Source organism: Perca fluviatilis, chromosome 13 (assembly GCF_010015445.1).
Source record: "Perca fluviatilis chromosome 13, GENO_Pfluv_1.0, whole genome shotgun sequence".
NCBI lineage: Eukaryota > Metazoa > Chordata > Actinopteri > Perciformes > Percidae > Perca > Perca fluviatilis.
The window spans coordinates 37423953-37450557 of record NC_053124.1 but is presented as its reverse complement, the minus strand read 5'-3'; the positions used below and the strand labels follow the sequence as shown (position 1 = coordinate 37450557).

Genomic DNA, 26605 nt, shown 5'->3' with positions numbered 1-26605 from the left:
CCAAGGCAGGACACAACATAATAAATAGCAAAAAATTGCCGTGTTGCACCGGCAATTTTTTGCTATTTATCCTGATATTAATAAGAGTTGTGATTTACGCATAGACAGCGTCGGCTCTTTATTTTGCCCTCTATCCTTCCTGTTTTAGGAAGCAGCGACTGTATTGTGTTTTCCCTGTAAAACCGAGGCTGTGTTCTTCATATTTCTGTAGAATTATAATTTGCTCTTCTTATATTAAACATGCGGCTCTGGTAGATGTTTGCGATTGGTCATGCTGTGCAAACACCACCTCTTTTATGTGAACGTGCGTGCCGCTGGATCGCAAAACCCTGAGTTGACTGAACTAGTTGTTAACCACCTTCGTGACACCGGTTATCCGGAGCCGCAATTGTTAAGGTTAGTGAAGCCGGATTACTGAAAGAAATCCAGGACGTGTTGATCTTGATTCGTAGTACAGGCCTCAGGTGATCCTGGATAGAAAAACATGGGATTTCCAAATCCATATCAATTTGATCCAGATAAAAAAGTTTTTAAAACTGAGCCCTGGTGACTGACTGACAGGCTACAGGTTGTAGGGCAAAGCAACTTTATTTCTCTAGCACATTTCAGCAACAAGGCAATTCAAAATGCTTTACCTAAAACATTAAAAAGCAGTTAAAAACTTTCATGAAATAAATGAAAAAATAAGAACAGGCTACAATGGAATAAGATACAAATAAAAGAATAAATTAATAATTATTTGATTTGATAGGTTGTAGGGATGAGTTCGGGAGGGGAGATGGAGGTAGGGAGGGGCTTTATTTTGGGTGGTGTGTAAAATGTTCTTAAAGCTGACAACCTACAATTCCATGTTTTTATTTGCTTTTACTATTATAATCCTGTAGGACTACAGAGTAAGTGCTCATGACTTCTAACCAGATTGTTCACTATGACGGGCAGAGGGCGATATCTATGTAATCAGGTTATTTAGCAACGCAGAATAAACAGCTGAGCAAAATTCCATGTTTTGATTTGCTTTTGCTATTATAATCCTGTAGGACTACAGTTTAGTTTATTTATTTATTTTCGGCCATCTGTAACTCACAGCAGTCAATGCCCAGATAACATTCAACAACATAACTTCCACAAACAAAGCAAAAAATGAACAGAATAAAAACAACAACAAGAACAACACTAATACAATATACATACACACACATATATATATATGTATATATATATATATATATATATATCTGCAAGTCCAATACATTTTGTGCACCTTCTGGTATTCACACTTCTGTTTTATATTTGTTAATCACCTTATATTTAAATAATATTTTTAATCGGATGATTGTGTTACACTTTTTCAAGTCAATTTCTAATTCATTCCACAGTTTAATACTTTGTACATTAGAGATGCTATTTTAAGGTCTACAAGTTCATTAAATTTAAGTACCTGTACATTTTTAAATAACTTGTAATTAAGTTATAATTTGCTCTATTTATAATTCTGATTGCTCTCTTTGCAGTAAGAGTAAGTGCTCGTGACTTCTAACCAGATTGTTCACTATGAAGGGCAGAGGGACGATATCTATGTAATCAGGTTATTTAGCAACAGAATAAACTACTGAGCAAAATGTTAATTACTCTGATTTGACAAAGCTGATCCCAACACTACACACCCCTCTGTCATCACAGAGTTCAGAGAATCTATTTCTCACAGATCCACTTCTTATACTCATAATCACATCTTCCTTGTGTCCATTTTTCTTGTTGATCGCAGCATATTGCAGCGATCGTGTACCAGTTATCTTGAGACAGTCCTGATGCCCAGAACCTGTCAGAGAAATAAAACGACCTTTTATTAAACAGGGCTGAAACTCCTGATTGGTATTCATTTAAAGTAAACTGTCGAATTTAGCATAACATATTTATATTATCTGTTATTAATACACTTATTTCAATAACTCATTTAAGATTCAGCTTTGTAAATTGATGTAATCTGTAATGACTGCCAGTGACAGAATGAACCCTTGTCCAGTACTCCCACATCTCTGTTTTCAGTCATTGAAGGTTTTTACTGACAGGAATCATCCCCAAAAAACAAGCTATCACAGGTCTTCTGATATCTAACCAAGATGGCGCCCTTTCTTTGTTTTCTGCTGCTAGTGTCTGTTTTTAAGCCCAGCAGCCGGTCCTATAGACTTTACATTTTCCATAAGGCACACACATTAAACTACACTAGCTTTTCAGATCTGTGAAAGTTCAAATATTAAATCTTTATGATGTAAGACTTCACTTTACATTTATAATGTTAACAGAGAGACTTTTTGTTGCAGCTCCTCTGTTGGCCTCTGACACAAAACGGTTTCAAAGCTGACTTCATACGTCATCCATGGGACTGATGCTCATGTTTATTTAAAAGGTCTACTATTCAGCATTTCCATCTCTCCCTCCCTCCCTCCCTCCATCTCTCTCTCTCTCTCTCTCTCAAACACTAATAGGAAAAAGTTGCTTTAACTCAGCATCCTTCTATTTAAAACACTTATTTTAGTGACAAACAGTGACTTTGATAGAATTGCAATGAAAACAAAATCCTTTAAAATGTCTCACATTTCTGTCAGCGGTGATCCGTCGACCCATTCCCATTTCCTTTCTTCTTGTCTCCATTCCTCCCGTAGACCAATCCAAAACTTTCCATCCTTACTCAGCTCAGTGACAAACTTCTAGAAGTTGACAAGAGACAACAATCATTTCTCTGTTCACAGTTCAGCATTTCTGTTGTAGTAAAGTCATCTTGTGACTACATCTGAAGGAAAGAGAAAATGTATTGCAAGAAACAAACCATAGTTTCAATAGAACCAAACAAACAACATGGAACATCTTGACAAACAGACTGTAGTTTTAGTTTCGAGTTTTCGTCACTTTGACAATCAGCCTCAACAAACACAAGAGGGATCCCTCGGTCCACCACACACTGAGGACTGGACTCAACAGCATGACGGTAAACACACATTAGTAACGGAGGAAAGAGAAGAAAGATATTCATAATCAGCAGAAACAGAGAATGCATGAGGAACTGCACTTTTAGTTTTCATAAGAAAGTTAACATTTCAAGGGTTTTTTCAAACATTATTGAAGAAAAAAATAATAATTGTGGTATATTATACTTTATATTTAAATATTTCTGTTGAATTTTTTTTTCTCTAAGATCACTCAGAAACAAACCCACTAACCTGTTCCTCTTTGTTGTTTATGACGACCAGATCTGCTCCTCTCTGCCGACAGTCATCTCTGCTTCTAAACCAAGTCTTTGTCTCATCAGATTTAAAGTAACAACTGCATCCAGATCTCTTCCATCCGTCAGGACACCACTTCTCTTAAAGTCAAACAAATGTAGTTTCACTATTTAAAGATCTTTCTTGCCTCTGTCATGTTTCCCTGTCAGGATGTTTACTCTGTAAATACTTTAAAGTTTTACTCAGGTTTTATATCTCATTTGTAAGTGACCGTCTCCAACAGAAATATTCACATCATCAGTAAAACAGTTTAACAGCATGAAACAGTTATAATCAACGGTAAATACACAATTAAGTTCTATGATGTAAATGTGTATAATACAGGTGTTTACTGTTTTTAAACTTTCTCATCTTTAATTCTGTTCTTCAGCTGCTTTACATCATCCTGTAACTGACTGTTTTCGACGGAAAAGACTTGAGATAAACAGCAATAGATGAAAGTAAGACAGTTTGAGATTATTTATGCTTAATAGGTGTGAAGTTTGATCCTGTGTGTTATTGTGATTTGAAACATTTCTTACCAGAAACTTTCCTCTGGATCTGGCTGTAGTTGCTGCTCAGTTTTTCTTGTGGGGGGTTTTTTAATTTTATTAAAAAAAAAAAAAAAAAAAAAAAAAAAACAACACCAAATAATTCTACTTCAAACTAAAGACAAACATTTTGGGACATAAGAACCACACTTTGTTGCATGCACTAATTAATTTTTAAATTCAGCCAAAGCTTTTATGAGTCCTCATTAGTTAGTTAGCTTCAGCTGAACAGAATTGGAACCGTGTTAGAAAGGGATCACTTTACAGGCGACATGGAAAGTAGGAATAAAGTCAGCGACCAATCAGTATTTCAGCATGCATATGGTATGTCAGTAAAAACCTGAACCTATCCTTCAAAGCCTGAAGCTGATTGTAGTACACCATTGTTTACTAGTTCAGTATTTGGTGCTTTGTAGTTGTGAGGTGTATTTTATCTTACAGTATGTAGAAAGGATGATGATTCCAGTTATCATCAGAAAGCAGAGCACTGCCAGACAGAGTGCTGCAGCTCTGAAAGGCCTCCTTTGGACGGCTGGAGGATGCCTCTCAGTGTGCGGTCCTAAAGTGGCGAAGCACACAGAGAGCAGGTTCATTAATAGGAAAACAACATGAGTCTTTGTTATCATAGTTCCTATCATTCCCCTGTTACAATAACCTTAACCCAGTAGCTTTATTGCTTTGATCTGTGGTTGAGCGTGTTAAGTCACATTTTAAATGTGGTGTAGCTCCATTATTTCTGAGAGCATAAGTGTCTGAAAGCACCTTTAAACAAATCATTGAATATGTTTACATGCACACTTATATTCCACTATTTTTCCGAATATGACAATATTCCTAAATTGATGCAGGTCATGTAAACAGCATATTGTGTTTGGATATTCCCAATAAGGCCTTTTTCGGAATGTACAATTTTTCTGATGTAGACGTGGGATATTCTGGTATTATTCAGGTTTTAGAGGCATTCTTTGGAAATGTTTACAGCGCATTCAGAATCTGCGTCTCAATCTGGGTTTTTACTGCAGTTTGTGACAGTTTACGGCCTCTTGCCTGTTTACGGCTTACGGTCAGCTCTGTGAGTTGCTATGGTTACTGTAAACCAACCAGATGACAGTTTGCAGGGCTGCCGTAGAGATGCTCGGCCAAAAGAAAAGAGGAAACACAACTACTTTTAAACCTCATCAAAGACTCTGATATGAGCCGGGTCTAACAACTAAGTGCACGTAAACGTAGTCAGTCAACCACTCTTATGTAAATAATTATAATAAGGTAAAACAAATGTGAACTCATCTGAAATTTTGAGTTGTAATGGGCCATTGAATGGCACAACAAAGGGCTGCAGTATAGTGACTTTGCTTCCTCTTTCTCTTCAGTCTCACTCTCTCTCTTTTTTTGGCACTGCATTGCTAATGATATTCTAAATACTTTGTCACACTGCACTTCCCTGTTGTGGTGTCATGTCATTACCGGAGTTAATGCTTCCTCACATCTCAGAAATGACACTTAGTTAAATGTCAGTTAAATGTTACCAAACCCAAACACTCTGGGCTTTGAAAGCTGAGAGTAAGAAACTAAACTGAGATCAAACGTAGAGTTTACACATCAGTCAAACATGATTTAAAGGGGCACCCACACACAAACAGATCAGCATGATTATTCATGATATTGACTCGTCATTACTTCTTACTTACCTCCTCCGTGTGACTGATTATCAGAGTGATAATCCCCGATAGCGTCTGCACTCTCGTATATTTCCACCTCCTTCTCCTCCCACTCTTCTTTGTCTTCCTGCACATTTCTGTTGTATCTCCCCTTCTTTGACACATCTGGTTTGGCATAAATATCTGCAGACATTTTGGGACAATTAAACTGTAGCTGCACTTCACTTCCCTTACTGGTTACTGTGCTGTGTAGATCAGTCACTCTGCTGCTGTAAAACTTTGGTAGATATATATTCAGTGATGTCACATACTCTACTGATGCAAGTGTTTCTTTGCCAGTAAAGAAAATAAAGGAAGTAACAGCTGATACAACACCTACATACACGCACACACGCACACACACACACACCACACACACACACACACACACACACACACACACACACACACACACAATGCTTCTTCACTAATAGACCATATATTATATATCTAAAATAGAAGTATTTTAAACTAAGTTTAGCTTAGTGCGATAGAACAATAAAATCTGAGCGGAAGCTGCTGGTTGTATTTAGCCGCTACGGAGATCTGGGACACCGGCTACCAGTGGCAGTTGTTAAGCCGCCAGTAGATGACTGCGAGCCGGCTACAGGGCCCACCAGATGACCACAAAGAGCCGCAGTTAAGCGAAAGTGGGTCAAGTTGTAATTGACTGTCTCTACCAGCAGGCGGCTGCATACCCATGGTAATACTGTCTGTTTAGAGAGAGCATTTGAATGTGTGTCTGATTTGTTTCTATGTTAACTGTATATATGCCAGCAATTAGCAGGGACATAGATATACAGATATACTAAATGCTTTCGATTTAATTTGGGATTTATTGTTTATGGTTTATTTATAACTTAGTTATATAGTATATATTTAGTTTGTACTTATATCATTTCATCCACATACTGTTGCAGAAATGAGCGTGTTTTGATTGTGTGGCCATAAAGGATAATTAAGAAGTGACACTTGTTTGTTTCTTATCGGACCCCCCTCAGGGGACCATGATTCACTATTAACCAGTTATCAGTACATGGGTAGCGCCATTGTGCACTCATTTATTCATGGTCCTTTGAGCCAGAACCAGGCCCACTGTTGTTGACAATATCAGATTATTCAGATGAGCCCACAGTGCAGGTGTGGAGGCAGACTACACTTCCAGCTGCAACAAGTGCAGTATTGTATAGTATGTACAAAAACACATGACATGCAAATAACAGACACTCACATTTCATTCTTTGCCGTTTGTCATCACCAGAGTTGTTCGTCTGTTCTGACAGTCTCTCCTGCTCCCTGTCCAGGTTTTCATCTCAGTAGATTTGTAGTAACAACTGCACCAAAATCTCCTCCATCCTGTGTTTTAGTGACATATTTCAAATCATTTAATGACAAATATATAAGACTAATAAGACTTGTTTCTTTTAAAACATTTCTCACCTGTAATGTTCCCCTGTGTCTGTTAGTTTGTCTTCGGGCAGAAACTGTTGCCCAGGCTGTTATAGCTCTTGTGCAACTGGCTGGTCCTTTTCCAAAGTGACTAAATTAGCTGATGAAAACCATAACAATTAAGAAACAGACCAACAACACCAAATTATTTTGACTGATGTCTTGAGAAAAACAGCAATAGATATAAGTAAGACAATTTGGAAACATGTATGCTTGGTATGCAGTGTTAAGTTGGATCATGTGTATTGTATTAGGATAACATTTCTTACCTGAAACATTCTCCTAAACAGCAACCTTTTTCAATCTCTAATAGTTGGTCATGTTCATAATCACTTAAAATACTTCAAACTACAGGCAGCCACTTCATTGTCCTTTGTTAAAAAACAACAACTTTAAAGCACTTATATCAGTCTGGCACTGGCTTTCCAGCATCAAACAGAACCTTAATGCATAATCTTAATGCATTTGATCATAAACTCATTTCTGGATTCAAGTCTGAAAACAATGCTGCAACAAAAGTATGTAGGCAGTGTTTGAATTACACCAGGGCTTTTGGGGAGCCCTATTATTCGGAGATGGAAGGGTACCGTACAGATGCCTCTCATACATGAACTCATCCACCTACAACAACAAAGAAAACAGAACATTTATTCACCATTGCAAAGTTTTATATAAGCGCCCTCCGCTGAGACAAAACATGCCAACGCACAGTGGACAGGCAATGGTTTGTGTTAAGAGACAGAACGCAGGAAAAAAAAAACGCAGTAGGATTACTGGAACCATTCACCTGCATGTTCTGTGATGGCCTGCTGCCGCTGGGGGCGTCAGGCAGCCTTACAACACACACGGAGATGAGAAGGGTATGTATGGACTTGTCCAACTCTGGGGGTTACGGTGAATAAGCTAAATTCCCAATAAGTCAGCATGTTCCTTTAAGGAATGCTAGTTCACAGTTACTAAATACAATAATTGATACGATATGTACCGACTGTGAACAAACAGTTCCTATTCCCACAAACATATGAGGCTGATGCAAATATTTACGTTACTATACCAAAACCAAAATCTTCTAGCAATCTTCCAATTGACCAATTGGAGGACAATGTACTGCATACCTGCAAACTCAGAAGGGCTGAAAAAGGTGACACATTTTATAAACCCCCCTCCACGATACTTTAAAAACGGTGTCTAAACCGAAATTTTTTAATATATATATATTTTTTTTTTAAGTTTGCACAAAATGACAGTCGGTGACATTATAGAATGGCTTGTTTATTGCTAAGGCCACAGGGTCAAAATTAAATGATTTATTAAAAATGTAATAATAATAACTTATTTCACCAGTAATTTCCTGTTAAACGACAAACGCAACCACTGGATGCGGTGTGGTATTTTACAATAACTTTGAATGCAGCACGAGGCTGGCGAGGAGAGTTTCAAGTGAACGCAACATCTGTGTTGTTTTTACGACAACAGCAGCTGCACAATGTCATACGTTACTCTACAGTGAAATACAGACAAAGTTTTACACCATTTAGCTGGCAGCATTTTAACCGTGTTTACTCCAGCTGCTAGCTAACGGTAGGCTAACGTTAGGCTCCCCAAATAAAAACTTTGGATCTACACGATTCATGTGGATTAAATTTTCCCATTCAAAACGGCGATTTTCGCTGAAAAGCGACTAGTTTGCAGGTATGGTACTGAAATTGAGAAAAAATCTTCATATTTCTATGAAAATATTTTCCTTTCTGCCTTTACGGAGTCTGTTATAAACTTTCATGTAAATGAAACCCAGTTACTTTGGCCCCAAAAAGTACCTGAACAAGAAAATATGTGTGATTGCTGAAAGGCTGAAACGCTAAAATGGGTTGCTGTCTTAAAAGGTGCTGTAGGTAGGATTGTGAAGATCCAGGACTTAGCCAAAGAATTTGAACATCGACAACTTCTCAGTTAATGACCTGCTTCAAGTAGTTCTACTGGAACATAGGGTCAGTTTCCGCAAAGGGCGTATGTACCATTTCTAGATGTACAAAAAAGCTCTTTGAGGTACTGTATATCCTAAACCCAATAGGAAGTAAGCTATTTTCAATTTACTGTCCATTTAGCCTACCAAGAGTCTGGGTCTGCCGAGGTTTCTTCCTAAAAGGGAGTTTTTCCTCGCCACTGTCGCGATAGCCACTGCTAATGCTTGCTCTTGAGGGAATTACTGTAATTGTTGGGGTTTTGGAAATTATAGAGTGTGGTCTAGACCTACTCTATCTGTAAAGTGTCTCGAGATAACTTTTGTTATGATTTGATACAATAAATAAAATTGAATTGAATTGAATTAGCTGTACTTTAAAAGAACTCCTCCTAGAGATTAAAGCCGATCAACTTGAAAATAAATCAGTACAGACCAGTAAAGACCTTAAAGATAAAATAGTTATTAAAAGCTTGAGTTTTCATTGAATGACATGAAATTCAATGAAATGATGAATGGCTGCCATTTTGGCCACTAACTCCACGCATGAAATAAAGTCTAAGTTGTGTACAGTATACACCAGGGGTATCCAACAAGTAGCTTGCGAGCTATCGTTAGCTATTCTTTTTTTTTTTTTTTCAGTAGCTCGCCAATAGGTTGACAAACTGAGACACTAAATGACCATGATATTAAAAGTGAAGTAGCTAACTTTGTGAGCTAAAAGAAGTGTAAAATAGAACCTTGATATGAAGTTAAGATTTTTCATAAGCTTTGGGTATTGCAATTTTATTTGTGTACAAACAGTAGTGTAGAGTCTTTTATCAACTCCTACATTAGGCCAATACGGTGGGATCAGGGGAGAACGAGTGGTCTGCGTGCCAATAATCAATGTCCACAATTTGTCTGCATTTCGGTGCTGTGACCCATTTATTTTCATTAACGGCCTGCTTACCATCGCACAAGCATTACTGTCCATTTCATTTCATTTCTGGTTTAGTTCCATTAATTTTCCTTGTCAAACAAATCAAACACTGACACGACTGACACAACAAACACGGTGAAAAGCTGTGTGCTCTCCCCGTTTTCCACACACCTGTGTACCTGTGGCTGATTACCTTTATGCCTTCCCAAAGGCAGTGCTCCACCCAGTGCTCAAACATAAAACTGCAAAATAATTGTCATAACCAACATGGGTAGCCTATAAACAAAACAAAGTGGTGTAATGGCTCCAACAAGTAGCTTCATTCAGCTCATGTGTGTTGTGTAAATAAATGTAAGCGATGTGATGCAAGTAGCCACTTTTGTTTTTTTAAAGAAGTCCTTAGATTAAGAAAGGTTGGAGATCCCTGCTATAGAAAAAAGTCTAAATTGTATACAGTAAACACCAATGCACAGCCGTGTCGACCGGCGTCCAGTCTCATACCCTGTGACACGGGGAGGTGCAAGGCTCGTCAATCGCTGCTCGCAGCTTTAATTGTAAAATGTTCCCTGAAATCCATACTGTTGCTCATTTAACATGTTTTCACCCTAACCCTCCACAGACTTGTTTTCAGACTCTGGCTGTACACGTGGATGTGAGTTCCTGGCTGGTTCTGGTCCTCCACAGTCCTCTCCATCAGCTTCTGTTTCCATGGGTTCAGTTTATACTAATACACTACATTAATTGTCCTTAGACAAAATTCAAACAGTTTACAACGTTCAGAGCATAGATTAAAATGGATAGAAAGGCCATTGAACTGTTTCCCGTGGTCATTTATTTGGTACACAACAAAATGGCGATTGTTGTAAGTGGTGACAATACGCGTCAGTGAACCATAAACTGTGCAGCTTGCGTGGAGGAGAGCCGCCCAACGCAGCTTGGGAGATGTTCTCGGAGTTGCAGGGAATAGGGGTGGGCGATATATATCGTCTACAATAATAAGGGTTGGGCATCGAGAACCGATTCCTACTGGGAATCGTTTCTTCATTGGAATTGTTTAGAGGATTTGGTTTCAAATCCGATCATCGCTTATGCGCAAGTTTTGGTTTCCGGAGCGGCCAGGCGCTTGTTGTGTTGCAGCCTTGGAGCACAGTAAGCAGTGCTCTAGTGTGGCTTTATTTTACATTGAAAAAGCCCTGTAAAAAAGAATCGGAATCGATATTCGATAAGAACCGGAATCGAAAGGAAGAATCGGAATTGGAATCAGAATTGTTAAAATACAAACAATGCCCAACCCTAACGATAATATCGTCATTGTTGTGTTAACGATGTGCATTATCGAGTATTTATTTTATTTACTTAGAAAAAAACACTTCAAAACACGCATTGGAACGCTACAAATTCACTCATGTCAACAAAGATGGCGGCACGCGATTGTGCAGCGGCTACTAGCTCTCCTGTCGGTGTATATTTATACAAGTACAGCCACACTGAACTACGATACAACACAGCCGTTACAGGAGCCTTCCAGGCGGCTCATAACATCCCGGAGGACACAGTCAGACCGGGCACTCCGTGGATTGTTGTCGGCAGCTAGCAGGCCGAGCTAGCTACCGACAAGACAAGAACTCCGGCACTGCTCAACTGACCTGGAAGCCCTGTCGGTAATATACAGGCCATTTTATTTACAACGAAAAAAGCACACTGCCGTCCACATAGCCCCCGATGCTAACGTTAGCACAAGTTTGGCTCACTGCTAACCACAGTGAACAAACTGCAACGCAATCACCCGGTGGGGATACATATTGTAACAAGGCGTCCTTAAAGTCTGTACTCCCCAGCTTTTTCCAGCATGTAGATTGTGTTACTAGTGGGAAGAACACACTAGACCATGTATACTCTAACATCAAGAAAGATAAAGAACTGCTCCTCTCCCTCACCTGGGCCAGTCAGATCACATAAACTAATCCTGATCCCAGCATACATCCCGGTCAGAAGGACTATCAAAATCTGGCCTGACACTACCCTATCCCAGCTCCAGGACTGCTTCCAATAAGGACATGGTTGTGTGCAATATGTTACAGAACAGAGCCCTTTGTTTACTGTTATGATTTCATCTGGCTTGTATGCTGCACAATTTACATTACAGCAGAGGTGAACAACTGAATGTGTACTCAGAGTTCAATGTTCCTACACTAGTTAGTCTCTGAATTGTTTTTACTTGAATACTTACATTTTAAAGAAATTAAATAAGAACTGTTTCATTCAACATTGTGCCCATTATTATCATCAGTGATTAAGTAACTCAGACTTTTAAAAACACATTTTTAAAGGATATCGTCTAATTATTGTTATCGTCAAAAATATTGAGATATTATTTATTATATATTATTATAGGAACAGTTAGACCCAGTGACAACGGGTCACCCAGTCCGCTGTTCAGCTCATTATCTGTAACCGAAGAAGCATGACAGCACGGCAAAACCAGCTAGCCGGAGAACAACTTATTTGGCTGACATTAACTCGCTGACTCCGCCTTAACGTCACCAACTCGCCACATCGTTCACAGAAAATGAGCCGTATAAAGCTGTTACTCGTGGGGTTAGCAGTGTGCTTTGTGTGGATGAAGAATTAAGTTAATTTGACTAATTTAGCCTCACCTCCGCGACTTGCCAGAAGTCGGCTTTAGGGCTGGGACGATTCATCGACGTAGTCGATTACATAAATGCATCAGTACAAATAATTTGCGTCGACGCGTCACTAAATAAAATAAATAAATGAAACTTGCGTGCAAATTAATTAATGTAATGCAGAACTAATGTAATGCAGAACTAATGTAATGTGGAACTACTGTTAGATACGCAGGTTCTAGGGACACCTAATCTGTAGCCCCGCCTTAGCCCTGAAGCTAGTCGAGCTCTACCGTCTACATGCAGTTTTTTGACGGTCCAGTGAGTGAGTTAGAGATAGCAGCACTAAAGGACGAGTATGGCGAGTGGTGGCGACCCGCAAGAGTTCCCCGCCGACCTCTTTAAGAAGTTTGCACTGCAGCCTGGAACCTTCCGTGTCACGCCCACTCGTATCATGCCATCCCCGCCTCGAAAACTTCGGGTCAGTTCCAGTAGTAGGCTACAGGCGAGAGAGGGGTGGATAAGACGAGGACTGTCAGTCCTTTCCTCCTGAAAGTGACTTTATTTTGTGGTTGGATCGATAGCCTACATCTGGCTTCAGGTTGCACTACAAATTAATTTTACTTGAACAGTGCAAAAGTGTTAAACAAGAGATTTGAACCTTATTGAAATTTGTTTTGTGTAAATTGGTAATAATTGAGCAATGGGAAAATAATCGCTAATCGAAAAATTAATCGTTAGATTAGTCGACTAATCGAAAAAATTATAGCTAAATTAATAGTTAAAAAAATTCCGTTCATTTGGGACCGCCCTAGTCGAAGTTTATACATTACTATGGCAATGTTACACATAAAAAACGCTGCCACTCTGACCATTATGCTACGTTGATTTGAATGCCCTTTCTATCCATTTTATTTCTATGGTTCAGAGAGTTCCAACATGGCTGAGATTCTCTGACTGCTCCTGGTCCCCACTGGAAGTAGATGGTTCCTCTCCTTTGTGTTGTTTCATGTGATATTTTAAATGGCTACTCTGTGTAAAAGCTTTCTTACAGATTGAGCAGCTGAAAGGTTTCTCTCCTGTGTGAGTTATCATGTGTCTCTTCAGATTTGAGTTCTGGTTAAATCTTTTTCCACACTCAGAGCAGCTAAATGGTTCCTCCCCTGTGTGGATTCTCATGTGTGCCTTTACACTTCCCCTATCTGCCAAAGTTTTCTTACAGACTGAGCAGCTGAAAGCTTTCTCTCCTGTGTGAGTTATCATGTGAGTCTTCAAATATGACTTGTAGCAAAATCTTTCTCCACACTCAGAACAAATAAAAGGTTTCTCTCCTGTGTGGATTCTCATGTGTGTCTTTACACTTCCTCTCTCTGTAAAAGATTTCTTGCAGACCGAGCAGCTGAAAGGTTTCTCTCCTGTGTGAGTTATCATGTGTGTCTGCAGATGTTGCTTGCGGGCAAATCTTTTCCCACACTCAGAGCAGCTGAAAGTTTTCTCTCCTGTATGAGTTCTCATGTGCATCTTTAAACTTCCACTCTGTTTAAAAGATTTTCTACACACTGAGCAGATGAATGGCCTCTCTCCTGTGTGCACTGCCATGTGTGACCGTAAATTTGCACTGTATGTAAAAGATTTCGTACAGACCGAGCAGCTGAAAGGTTTCTCTCCTGTATGAGATCTCATGTGACTCTTCAGATTTTGCTTGCGGCCAAATCTTCTCCCACACTCAGAGCAGCTGAACGTTTTCTTACATCTTGAATCATGTTTCAGAGAGTTTAAAGCTGACTGAGGTTCTCTGGTCTCCTTCCAATCAGCACTGTCATCAGTCTCAGGATCAGAAGAGTCTCCAGTCTGGTCTTCAGTCTCTGGTTGTAAAAGTGGATGTGAGTTCCTGGCTGGTTCTGGTCCTCCACAGTCCTCTCCATCAGCTTCTGTTTCCATGTGTTGAGTTTGTCTCTGATGAAGCTGTGAGGACTGAGCTTTCTCTTCATCATCTTCACTCTTCACAGGGACAGGAGTGAATGGGAACTTGGGGATATCAGCCTCCTCCAGCCCTTGAAGCTGCTCTCCCTCCTGACTGCTCCACAGTTCCTCCTGTTCCTCTTTAATGTGTGGGGGGGGCTCTGGCTCCTGCTGGTCCACACCGGAGCTACACTCCTGCTGCTCAGGGGAAACCTCTTCTTTAACCACCGACAGCTGCTCAACATCTGCAGGAAACAGAATGAAACAGACACATTACTGACCACCACTCAAACTAAACTCAAACCAATAATAATGAGGTAGTTTGTATCGTCATAGATATGAAAACGTACACATTTAGTAGCGTAGCTAGTTAAGGTCAGCTTGCTAAAACCAGCTACAAAATGGAACCATTTAAGGGCTGTCCCTAATGATTATTTTTGTCATTGATTAATCTAACGATTAATTTGCATATTATTCTAAAGCTTTTTTTAACTGAACTATGGAGAATCAGTATTTTTACTTAAGTACTTCACATAAAACTTAAAATGGCTATGACATGGACTTATTTCATAATTTGAGTAATATGCAGTTAAGATAATCACTGGCAAATGTATTTTTGCATCAGTGTGGGGCAAGGAAAATAATTGAAACGCAGGGCTCCAGCCTACATAAATGGCCTGGGATTTATACTTGGTTGGTGTGTGCGTCGATCTCTTCAAGGGCCAGCGTGTGTGTGTGTGTGAGAGAGTGATGGTGATTACCTTCAGAGTGAAGAGTGACCCTAGAGTCATAGTGAGAGAAACAAAGTGTCTCCAATGTTCTTTCTGACCATGGTGGGAAATCTGTAGCAGGAAAAGTTAACCCTCTCCTTGATTTCATGTTGTTTACGGAGAAGAAGAGTCGGGGCACGTCGCGGCGAAGGACCTCGCTAGGCCGTGGCTAACTTTTCCTGCTACGAATTTCCGACCATGGTCAAAAAGCACAAGGGAGACACTTTGTTTCTCTCACTATGACTCTAGAGTCGCTACTCCGTCTGAAGGTAAACTGCTTCTTTTACACTTCTGGTTAGGGGTGTCACAATTCTCCAAATCCTTGATTCGATTACAATTTCAATTCTAAGGTCACGGTTCGAATCTCGATTTTTAAATTTTTTGTCTTTTTAAAGCACATTTTTAGACTAGACTTTTATGCAATAAAATATCTGACCTTTGTTCGCAACGTACCACACTACATTGTCAAATTTAAAACATTTATTAACAACATAATGGAACAATAACTTATATCTATAACCTGCCATCTAGTTTCTCTTTTGTAACTGCAGTCTTCTTCACAGAAGATGACATTCAAGTTCACAACAAACAAAAAACAATAAAACAGCCATGTCCATAGTCTTCTCTGAACAATTAATTGTCTTAAACTATTTCCGAAAAGTTGAACATATACCACACAGATAACTGCCATGTTAGTCATGCTGCCAGTGGAAGAATATGGTACACGCACATAGCAGAGCTTGCAAACTGTGACATAACTCACTGGAAATCCAAAATACTTCCACGCCGGCGACTTCAGTGGAAGAGGAGAGGGTTCAAGTTCTGTCGATGGGTCTCCTGCATCTGCAGTTGCCATGCTATCTTTTGACTGGCTGTAGCTAAGTTAGAGGAGGTTGACTGACTCAAAGCACTTTAAGACTAGTGTTGACAAACTGACCGAAGAACCGGTTAATTAACCCGAGTTGTGTCACTGAACTGGGAGAATGAACCGACTCGCTCCTGTTTTTTTTTTTTTACCTAATTCATGCCGGCAGCGCAAGCCAATTTAAAATCAATATCGTGACACCCTTACTTCTGGTTAGATGCTAAACAAACTTTGTTGTCAGAACAATATGTGCAATGATTAGGTTGAATTTAATTTAATATGCTTATGTTCATGCTTAATAGTAATGTTAATAGTAAGTGGAGAAATGACAAGGACACTATTGATGTCATTATTGCAGGTGCAGAATGCAGTGATTGGTGGAAAGACAGGGCTTGCACGTGCAGATGAGCAGCGCAGGTGGAATGCAGGGACATCAGAGAACCTTGAGCCTAAATGTCTGAATCAGATTAACTTCAGGCACCACAAGGCAGAACAGCAATACAGAGTTAACTGTAGGGCTGTAGCCAGTCAACCACTCCCAAATACACCACATCATGTGTCACACAAAGACTTCAGAGACAGTGTGGGCAAAGCCCCCATCCAACCACTGTTTGTCCTGAAGAACACTTTACTCCAGAAGTGTTATAATGCCTCTCCATCAGCGAAGTGCGCATGCGCGATAGTCACATAGCAGGACGTTTGGATGTTGACGCTAAAGCTTTTTAGCTGCTTGATAGAAAAGTAAACTTTCATGTGGTTGTTGTTACACGTTCCGTCCACTAGAGGGGCATCCAACATTAGCCTGGCCTTGAGGGGACCTGCACGCAAATTTGTTTACATTAATTTTCCACCACGCACACAGCAACAAACACAAATCAACAGAGTAATGAAACATCATCAACAATTGTAGTGAAGCAGCTCTTTTGTAAAGGCTAACGGTGCTCGGTTAGCACAATGACATCGTGTTAGAAAGCACAGCCGAAACGTTTTGCCATAAACTAGCTAGCTAAGTAACAATGCTAACGGCATTAATAACTAAGCCAAACGGTGTTGTCACTACTATTTTAGTGATTTATAAGCAACCTGTTTCTTGCAGATTGTCACGTTACTGAGAATACAGCTAGTAAAATGTAATATATGAAGTAGAAGCTAACTCTGACAGCTGTAGGGCAGCTAACATTACCTTTAGCTGTCTTCATGAAGCTCCCAGCTACGCTAACGTTACTATACCTCACGATGCAGTTAGAAAACAAGAACGAGCTAACAAATGTTAACATAAGCTCTTTGGCTCAGTGGAAGTCAATTTTAAAGTCATGTTAAAACTATTTCCCGTCCTTCTTATGATTGCCAGCCGCAACCTCTCACTCCCCCCGTGTGCTAATGTTACCCGGTAAGTAATGTTAGCTCCGTAATGTTGTACTAACGTTATCTTAGACCTCACAATGCCTTGTGTTTCTCACTCCCGCCAAGTTATTGTTCATAAGACGTGACATGAATGACACATGCGGGTAGTCCAAGGCGAGAAGAGGGAGATTAGCTAACGTTAGCCAACATATTTATAAAAAAAAGTCACATTCGAATAGTAATTTCAGCATTCGAATAGTATTGATTTTTTTACTATTCAAATTATATTCGAATTCCGGCATTTGTTCCAACAGCCCTTATGTGGGCAGCGTGTGTATGTGACGTAACGTTAGTCCAACGGGGTTTGTTGGGAAGTGAGGCTCTCCATGTGTAGAAAAGTACCGTAAGCAGCAGCTGCCGCTGACACAGTGATGCACATGCTTTTCCATGAAACAGTAGTCAGTATTTTATGTTCACTGCAAAGACGAACTAAATCACCTGATTAATGCAACGTAATCACAACATCTCCCGGCCACTTTTCCCAGCAGAAAGCTGCTACCAGCCAGGCTAAAGCTAATACAATTAGCATAAAGAAACAAGGCATCTGTCCCAACTAACGTTACGGTTCGGAGCCGCGACGCTAGAAACGTAACACTAATCTACAACAGCAGTCTGTGTCTGATATAACGTAATTATACTGATTTAAGTGTTCTTGGATACACTGTTTGTTGCTAGTGTGTGACATGCAGGCTCTGCATGCACAGCCAACCACCAATCACAATCAATGTTGATCAATTTATCAAACAACCAAAGCAGGCCCCGCTAGTCAACCACAACCTGAAATTTAGAGGAAGCAACATTCATACATTATTAATATAATGTATTAAACTTAAACTGCCTGTCTCTCAGTTATGCTGTTATAGTTTTAGACTGTCTGGGGGACTTCAGTCCTTCCTTCCTTCCTTTGACTGCTCTCTCCTCTCCTCTTTCCTTTGACTGCTCTCTCCTCTCCCTCTTCATTTACACAAATACAAATATACACAATGACCAGACACAGAACTCAAGAAAACATCAATAAATTCAAAGAGGATTTAATGAAAAAAGACTGGGGCAAAGTGTACGTAGAAAATGCGAATGAAGCCTATTATTCATTTTATTATATAAAGAGATTTTAAAGAAGAGGACAAAAGAAGCAGAAAAGAAATATAAGATATACAAAAACAAACTGACCAGAATTATGAGAAGCAATAAAAAGAATTCTAGTAAACTACTGCAGGACAACAGAAGCAATGTAAGAAATACCTGGATGGTGTTGAATGAAATTATCAAGAAAAAAAAGGCAAAGCAGAAGACATTAACTATTTTCTAACTAAAAACAATACAGAGGTTAATGATATGACCTTGGCTGCAAATTAATTTAATGATTCTTTTGTTGGAGTTGGTCCAGGTTTAGCGGAGGAGTTTGCAAAGACTGGCAGTATAAATGATGTGCTAAGCAAGAATGTAAATATTAATGAATCTATGTTAAGGGAACTGATGAAAAAGAAATTATTGAGATTGTTAAAACATTTAAGAGTAAAAAAGTCCACAGACTGGAATGGCATTGACATGTTTATGGCGAAGAGTATTATTGGTTGTGTTGTTAAACCTCTAACGTATGTAATAAATCTCTGAAAACTGGAATCTTTCCAGATAAAATTAAATTGGCAAAGGTGATACCAATGTACAAGGCTGGTGAAAAACCATGCACTTTCAAACTACAGGCCTGTTTCACTGCTCTCCCAATTCTCAAAAATACTAGAAAAAAATATTTGGCTCGATAATTTCATTCCTAAACATAATATACTGTGTGATCAGCAATATGGTTTCAGGGCTAATAGGACAACTTCACATGCACTTATTCAATTTGTAGAAGAAATAACAGCAATAGAACAAAAAAAATATTCTTGGATCTTAAGAAGGCATTTGATACAGTAGACCACAATTTATTGATCATGAAATTATACAAATATGGAATTAGGGGGACTGCACTTTCTTGGTTAAATAGCTACTTACATAATCAACAACAATATGTTAAACTGCAAAACCATAAATCAAAGTTAAAGAAAATCATCTGTGGGGTCCTCCAGGGCTCAGTGTTGGGACCATTGCTGTTTAACTGAGGTGTCAAAAAAATTGAAAACCATTTTATTTGCTGATGACACTAATTTAATCTGTTCTGGGGAAAATTTGGAACAACTCTTGTATACAGTGGAAAATGAATTAAAAAAAAAAGATGAAAAGTTGGTCTGATGCAAATAAACTAACTAAAATAAATAAAATAAAATTAACTAAATTTATAATTTTTGGTAATCGTGCAATAACTTTACACAAAACACTTAAGATAAATGACATTGAAATAGAAAAAGTAAAAGAACAAATTTCTAGGAGTAATAATCGATGAAAAATTATGTTGGAAGCCACACTATATTAAGGCTAAAATATCCAAATCAATTGCTATACTGTATAAAACCAATTACCTATTACATCAACGCTCATTGTATACATTGTATTGTTCCTTCATACTGCCATATATTACTTACTGTTTGGAAGTGTGGGGAAATACTTACAAAACGAACATTGAACCTATTTTTATTCTTCAAAAGAGAGCCTTAGGACTTGTAAATGAAACCAGTTATAGAGCATCAACTAATCCACTTTTTATCAAATTAAAAACACTAAAATTCAGAGATATTGTTGACTTTAAAACTGCACACATTTTTACAAAGTAAATAATCAACAGCTATCGAACAGTATCCAAGGGTTGTTTCAAATGAGAGAGAGTAAGCATAACTTAAGAGGAATGTTTGTATTTCAAAAGAAACATAAGAACAAATGCTAAATATCACTGCATCACAACCAAAGGAGTTAATGTATGGAACAGCTGCAGTGAAGAGATGAAATCATGTACAACAATGAGCAATTTCAAGAGACTATTTAAAATGAATATATTGAATGGATACGAAAAGTACTCAAGGTGATAGTATTGTATACTGACTGTTAGGTTCCTGGACCTACATACTAAGTCTAGTATGGATTTGTTATTTGATTTACTATAGATAGATGGAAAGGAGGAAGATAGATGGAAAAGAGAGGAGTGTAAATGTGTGTGTATGCTTAATTAATGATGAAAATTATTTTATCGCACATTAACGCAGTTTTTATTTATTATTGTAAAAGTCTGTTGCTCACAGGCTTTTATTTTGTAAAAGTTTGTGCTGACTAGGGCTGTGACGGTATAGTATTTTTCTTATCGCGGTGGCGAAGCAACATATCACCGCGGTATGGTGGTTAACCGCAACCCCCTTACAAGAGTAGCGTAAATTAGAGCGAGAATGGCCGGGGGCCTTAAGTGATTGACGTCAGTGCCCGTGTGGAGAGCGAGCGGTAACGGAGAGCAGCGTATGAGTGCTGCTGTGAGGAAAAGCGAGAGGAAAAAGAGATAGCAAAGATGATGTAAAGTAAACAATAAAACAACAAGCTTGAGCTTCTCAAGACACGGCCGTTACCCCCCGATAAACATCGGCTTAACCCATAGCACAGTGTTTCCATTTCAGCTCAATGTGAGTCTTTACTGTGTTTTGCTGTCATTTATGGCCACTCTGCTTTCTCTCATCTCCGTTCATCTATTCCACAGACAGTTCAGAAAACTCTATTGTCAATAAAGTAAAAAGAAAAAAAAAAAGTTTGCCGACAATGCCAAGGAAAGACGCTCCGCAGCGCAGCGGTCTTAGCAGCTGAGCAGACAGAGTGCTCTGTCTAAGATAACCAATATAAGCTGCTCTGTTTAGGCTACAAAACGTGCATGCAGGCTGAGATTCAACCGTTCGGTTTGGTCAGGATTAAGCTATAAGCAGAAGGAAACTCCGCTAGCTGCTAGGCTAATGTGCAATGGTAAACACTGCAGCGTTAACGTTAATGTGTCCACGTCCACCTCAGCTCAATGGACTGTCCATCCTCATGTGCAAAGCTGAAGTGACGGGCAACTTGCGTTTTTTTTTTCTCTCTCCATAAACTCTTGAATGTAGGATAGAAGACAGTCGATGAGGACAACTACACAATGATTATTGCTTTCATTATATGTCATATCACACAATATCTGTTCTCCTGTAAGTTACGCGAGCTAAAAGGTAAAAATAAAATGTGGTGATGGCGGTGATGACGTCATGACCGCGGTAGTGGCACGTCACCGCCGGTATTGCGGTGATGCGGTTATCGTCACAGCCCTAGTGCTGACTGCTGCTGTGCTTACAGGAAATGGAAAGGAAAAGCGGATAAACAAACCAACAAACATAACAGAACTTTTACATGGACATTTTCATTTTAAAATTCTTCCAGACGGCGCAGTCGACAGAACCAAAGTTATTTGTGACCACTGCAAAGTTGAATTTTCTTATCACCGGAGTACTTCCAGTCTGAAATATCACCTACATGCAATACACACCGTTGATACCAGCAAATCATTCAACGAAACAAGGCGCAAGGCTTCGGCAGGCTACGTTAGATGCAGCGTGTGGGAGAAGTATAGATAAACAAAGGCAAGAGAAGCTAACAGATGCCATAGTGAAGTGGATAGCTACAGACTGCAGGCCCATTAGTGTTGTGGAGGACGTCGGTCTGAGAAACATTCTGAGAATCGCAACAAATGACGGCAGGTATGAGACTCCCTCAAGACGCACCATCACGAGAAGAGGACTGCAAAAGCGACAACTTTACAACATATTAACTCTCACTGGGGACCACTGGACATCACTGGGTAACCATAGTTACCTCAGAGTTACAGCGCATTATATTGAGGAACAGTGGGCGCTGCATTCACATGCTCTGACTTTAATGAAAACAGAGGAGAGACATTATGCTGAAACGTTTGTGCTTCACCTCACTCTAACAGGGACATTTGGTACTGGACATAGACCATAGGTTATGCTACTCCCTGATAAAAGAAAAAAAAGGTTTCTTCTGTTATCTTAGATATTGCCTGTTTTATGTTATGATTGTGGCTCAGGATTTTGTGGGCAGTTTTATTTTATATATAACAAACAGGATAACATGAATGCCCTGGCAGTCGCAATAAGCTTTCATTTTGTATTTGCTTTGATTACATTGTTTAAGTTGCGATTTACACTAAATATTTTATTTAACTGCTACTGTATAAACAAAATGCTGATGTTAAGTGTTTGCAGAAAAAATGTTATGGCACTTTTGTTCATATGGCAGAACATTTAAAATAAAATTGCGCTATACACTACTTTTGAATCATTATTGGATTTTGCGTATAACAATGAGATTAATCGTGATTAATCAGGGAAATCATGCGATTAAAACTTTTATTCGTTGCCCAGCCCTAATAGATATATATATATTTTATTTTTTACACGTTCAAATAAACTACTACTAACTACAAGTCCAGCTGAAATGATTCAACCATTAAACACACAACAGTTTGGATCCTTTACACTTTCTAAAATGGGAGGAGAGTCCTTTACTTTTACTGAAGTGACATTTTCAATGCAGGACTTTTACTGTAACAGTCTTTTTACAGTGTGGTATTAGTATTTTTACTGCAGTAAAGTATCTGAATATTCCTTCCCCCCCACTGTTCTTATCCTTTTTATAAAATAAAGAATAACACAAATTAATTAACATTTCTGTAAATGTGCCAGTGTTAGCCAGCCGGCTCATTTTCAACTGTAGTCCTTTGGCCAAATGATTTTAGACCAGAGCAACAGGAAACAGCAAGACATTAGTACAGGTTTAACTATACAGACAGAAGTCAACAAGACATTAGTACAGGTTATACTACACAGACAGAAGTCAACAAGACATTAGTACAGGTTTAACTATACAGACAGAAGTCTACAAGACATTAGTACAGGTTAAACTACACAGACAGAAGTCAACAAGACATTAGTACAGGTTAAACTACACAGACAGAAGTCAACAAGACATTAGTACAGGTTAAACTACACAGACAGAAGTCAACAAGACATTAGTACAGGTTAAACTACACAGACAGAAGTCAACAAGACATTAGTACAGGTTAAACTACACAGACAGAAGTCAACAAGACATTAGTACAGGTTAAACTATACAGACAGAAGTCTACAAGACATTAGTACAGGTTAAACTACACAGACAGAAGTCAACAAGACATTAGTACAGGTTATAATATACAGACAGAAGTCAACAAGACATTAGTACAGGTTAAACTACACAGACAGAAGTCAACAAGACATTAGTACAGGTTAAACTACACAGACAGAAGTCAACAAGACATTAGTACAGGTTAAACTATACAGACAGAAGTCAACAAGACATTAGTACAGGTTATACTACACAGACAGAAGTCAACAAGACATTAGTACAGGTTAAACTATACAGACAGAAGTCTACAAGACATTAGTACAGGTTAAACTACACAGACAGAAGTCTACAAGACACCAGACAGACAGCTAGAACAACAAATCAGCTTTCTCAGTAAGCCATGCAGAGCTACAGGAAGCAGCAAGACGTTAGCACAGTTACACATCAACAGTATAAGAAGCCATGCAAGCATCACAACACGGCCAAGAAACACAGACCCGAGCCATCTTCTTGCACCGTTCAACCATGCAGAGCAGTAACAAGCAGTAATAAAAAGCTGTTCAGCACGCAGAGACCAACTTCCGGTTTGGAAATTAGCCATGATGGTAACTGACCAACAGACTGGAGGATACACATTAATATTAATAATACCAAATCTACATGTCAGTTTCTAGAAGTTAAGGGACCAAACCTGCTCTGTGTAGCCGAAGCTGAGGGTTGAAAACAGCGTCCAGTAGCTCCCGTTGTCGCTCGTTCTCCTCTTTTGAACGACAAAGTTCCTCCTCGTACTCTGCTATCGTTCTTTCAAACAGCCCAAATATCTCTTCAGCAGCCGCAGTTAGTCGCTGCTCCACCAACGCTCTCAGCATCTGGACTTTACACATTTTACCTCTTTCTCTACACAGCAAAGACACTCTGCTAACACTCCTTTCTGCTAGACGCCATCTTGTTCAAAGTGTGAAGTTAACCGCAGTAAATACTACAGCTTCCGGTGCACATCAGTTTCTGAGCTTCAAAATAAAAGTCCGGAAGTGTTCCAGTTGCTGAGCTTCAAAATAAAAGTCCGGACGTTCAAGACTTCTTCAGTAATACACACAAAGAAGATGAACGATTAAAACACTTTGGAAGAAAGACAAATACTTGATTACATTTTCAGAGCTCTGAAAAAAGTTTTAATATAATAAATGTACATTTTATTATATTATTTAAGCCTTACACATGACATTACAAAAACAAAGAGGGACTCAAGATTTCAATCCATTTCAATTCCAATACCAGGAGGTAAAACCCTCCCAGAGTCACTGCAGTACCTCTGAAACACCTTCAACCCTTGTTGGGTTTAGGGTGGGGTTGAGTACCGAAACTCTGTACTTTTTAGGGTACCAACCAGATCCCAGTGCTTTTTAGACCTATAGCCTGTTTTACGACCACGCCTGAGATTGTACTTTGTACAATAAACTTCATTACCTCTTTACCTCTGCCACTGAGTCATGCTTTTGAGTCCTATGAGCTCCCTGACAGCTAGTAAATAATGTGTAATGTGTTCCCTTCATGAATTCTTCATGTATTAATCTTGTATTGGTGCTGTTCAAGTCACAGCGAGTCACGTTGAGGCCAATAAAGCCGTCTCAAGTGTGGTTAAACTTTTCAAAACGTCACGCAGACAGCGTCTGCTGCAATATAATATACATACAGATCCTGAAGGATGCTTATTGCGTCGTATCTGACCAAGCGCCCGTATTTGACGAGTTGGGAGTGAGAACGGGTCGAAAGCGGCCATAGTGCGGTTAATGTTCCACCTCCTCTGAAACAGACAGGCACAACAGCGTTCTCTATGCCCTGGTGACTGACTGACAGGCTGCAGGTTGACTCAGATTCAGATTCAGATAACTTTATTAGTCCCCAAGGGGCAATTCAGTTTTACAGCAAGCCCATCCATTAAGGGTTAAACTAACTTAGAATGCATTAAAAAGTGCATTAGCACACAATCTGTATAGATAATAACTCATGAATCCAAAATAAAATTGTAGGGCAAAGCAACTTTATTTCTATAGCACATTTCAACAACAAGGCAATTCAAAATGCTTTACATAAAACATTAAAGAGCAGTTAAAAACTTATAAGAAAAAAATAATAATAATAATAATAATAAGAACCGGCTACAATGGAATAAGATACAAATACAAGAATAACAGCTGCAGCGTAAGAAATGAATAATTATTTGATTTGATAGGTTTGATTTGATAAGCCTCACAGCAACCCAGTCTCATGGCAGTGCGTGTAATGGTCATGTTATTTTAATCTATTGATACGTGTTCACGGAGACGTTTTTGTTGTTTTTTTCGTGGTGGCCAGGACGAAAACGTAAACTAATGTATTTAAATGGGAAGTAGATGTCGTGGTCACAGCACGTCTACGGTAGCGAGTAGTATTAAATGCTGAAAATCCGCGTAAGGAGGTTGGTTGGGGTGGTCAATGGGTCAAACAATTCCGGACTTTCACCCAGGAGGCCGGGGATCGCGGAAACTGAGATGAACTCCTTTACGACAATCATCATTTCAGACTTACTGGCTCTTTGTGACCCAAGATCAGCGTGATGCTCTTCATCCTCCCAGATCTCCACCTGATTCTCCTCTTCCTCTCCGACGTTTCTGTTATATCTTACATTCAAGCTCAAACGTGGCGCAGCGAGAGTATCTGCAGCCATCTCGACAAACTGAACTGAACCTATTTTCCGGTACACTGTCTGTCTTTGAGTTGGTTACTCCTTTAACACAGGAAGTGGCCGCAGCACAAACCACTAAGACAGATGCACACCCTAATACATTTGTTACTGTTAGACGAAAGGTCCCACTTAACGTAAAAAGTTGACTCAGATTTAGGCATTCAGTCGTTTGGGAATCAGTATAATGAAACCCTTCAGATAAACCTTAGAAAAGTATATTAAAGAGATTTAATATAAAGAGATTCGCCCGTTTTCAGAGGCAGTTTCAAATTGTGAGATTTGCAGAGGAAATAGGTGTCATTGAGACTTTTAGGTTCTATGTATGTCCTAGTTACCCACTAAACTGTCAT

The 26605-nt window shown here is 39.2% G+C and overlaps 1 protein-coding gene and 1 pseudogene across 1 annotated transcript; both read right to left on the bottom strand.

The window, feature by feature from the left end:
* Positions 1–1683: 1683 nt before the first annotated feature.
* LOC120570986 lies at positions 1684–5662 on the bottom strand (annotated as a pseudogene).
* Positions 5663–13199: 7537 nt separating this feature from the next.
* LOC120571071 (gastrula zinc finger protein XlCGF17.1-like) lies at positions 13200–14302 on the bottom strand. Its single transcript, XM_039819776.1, has one exon. It carries the CDS (start codon positions 14147–14149, stop codon positions 13391–13393), a length of 759 nt encoding a protein of 252 aa, XP_039675710.1. The 5' UTR covers positions 14150–14302; the 3' UTR covers positions 13200–13390.
* Between the last annotated feature and the right edge of the window lie 12303 nt (positions 14303–26605).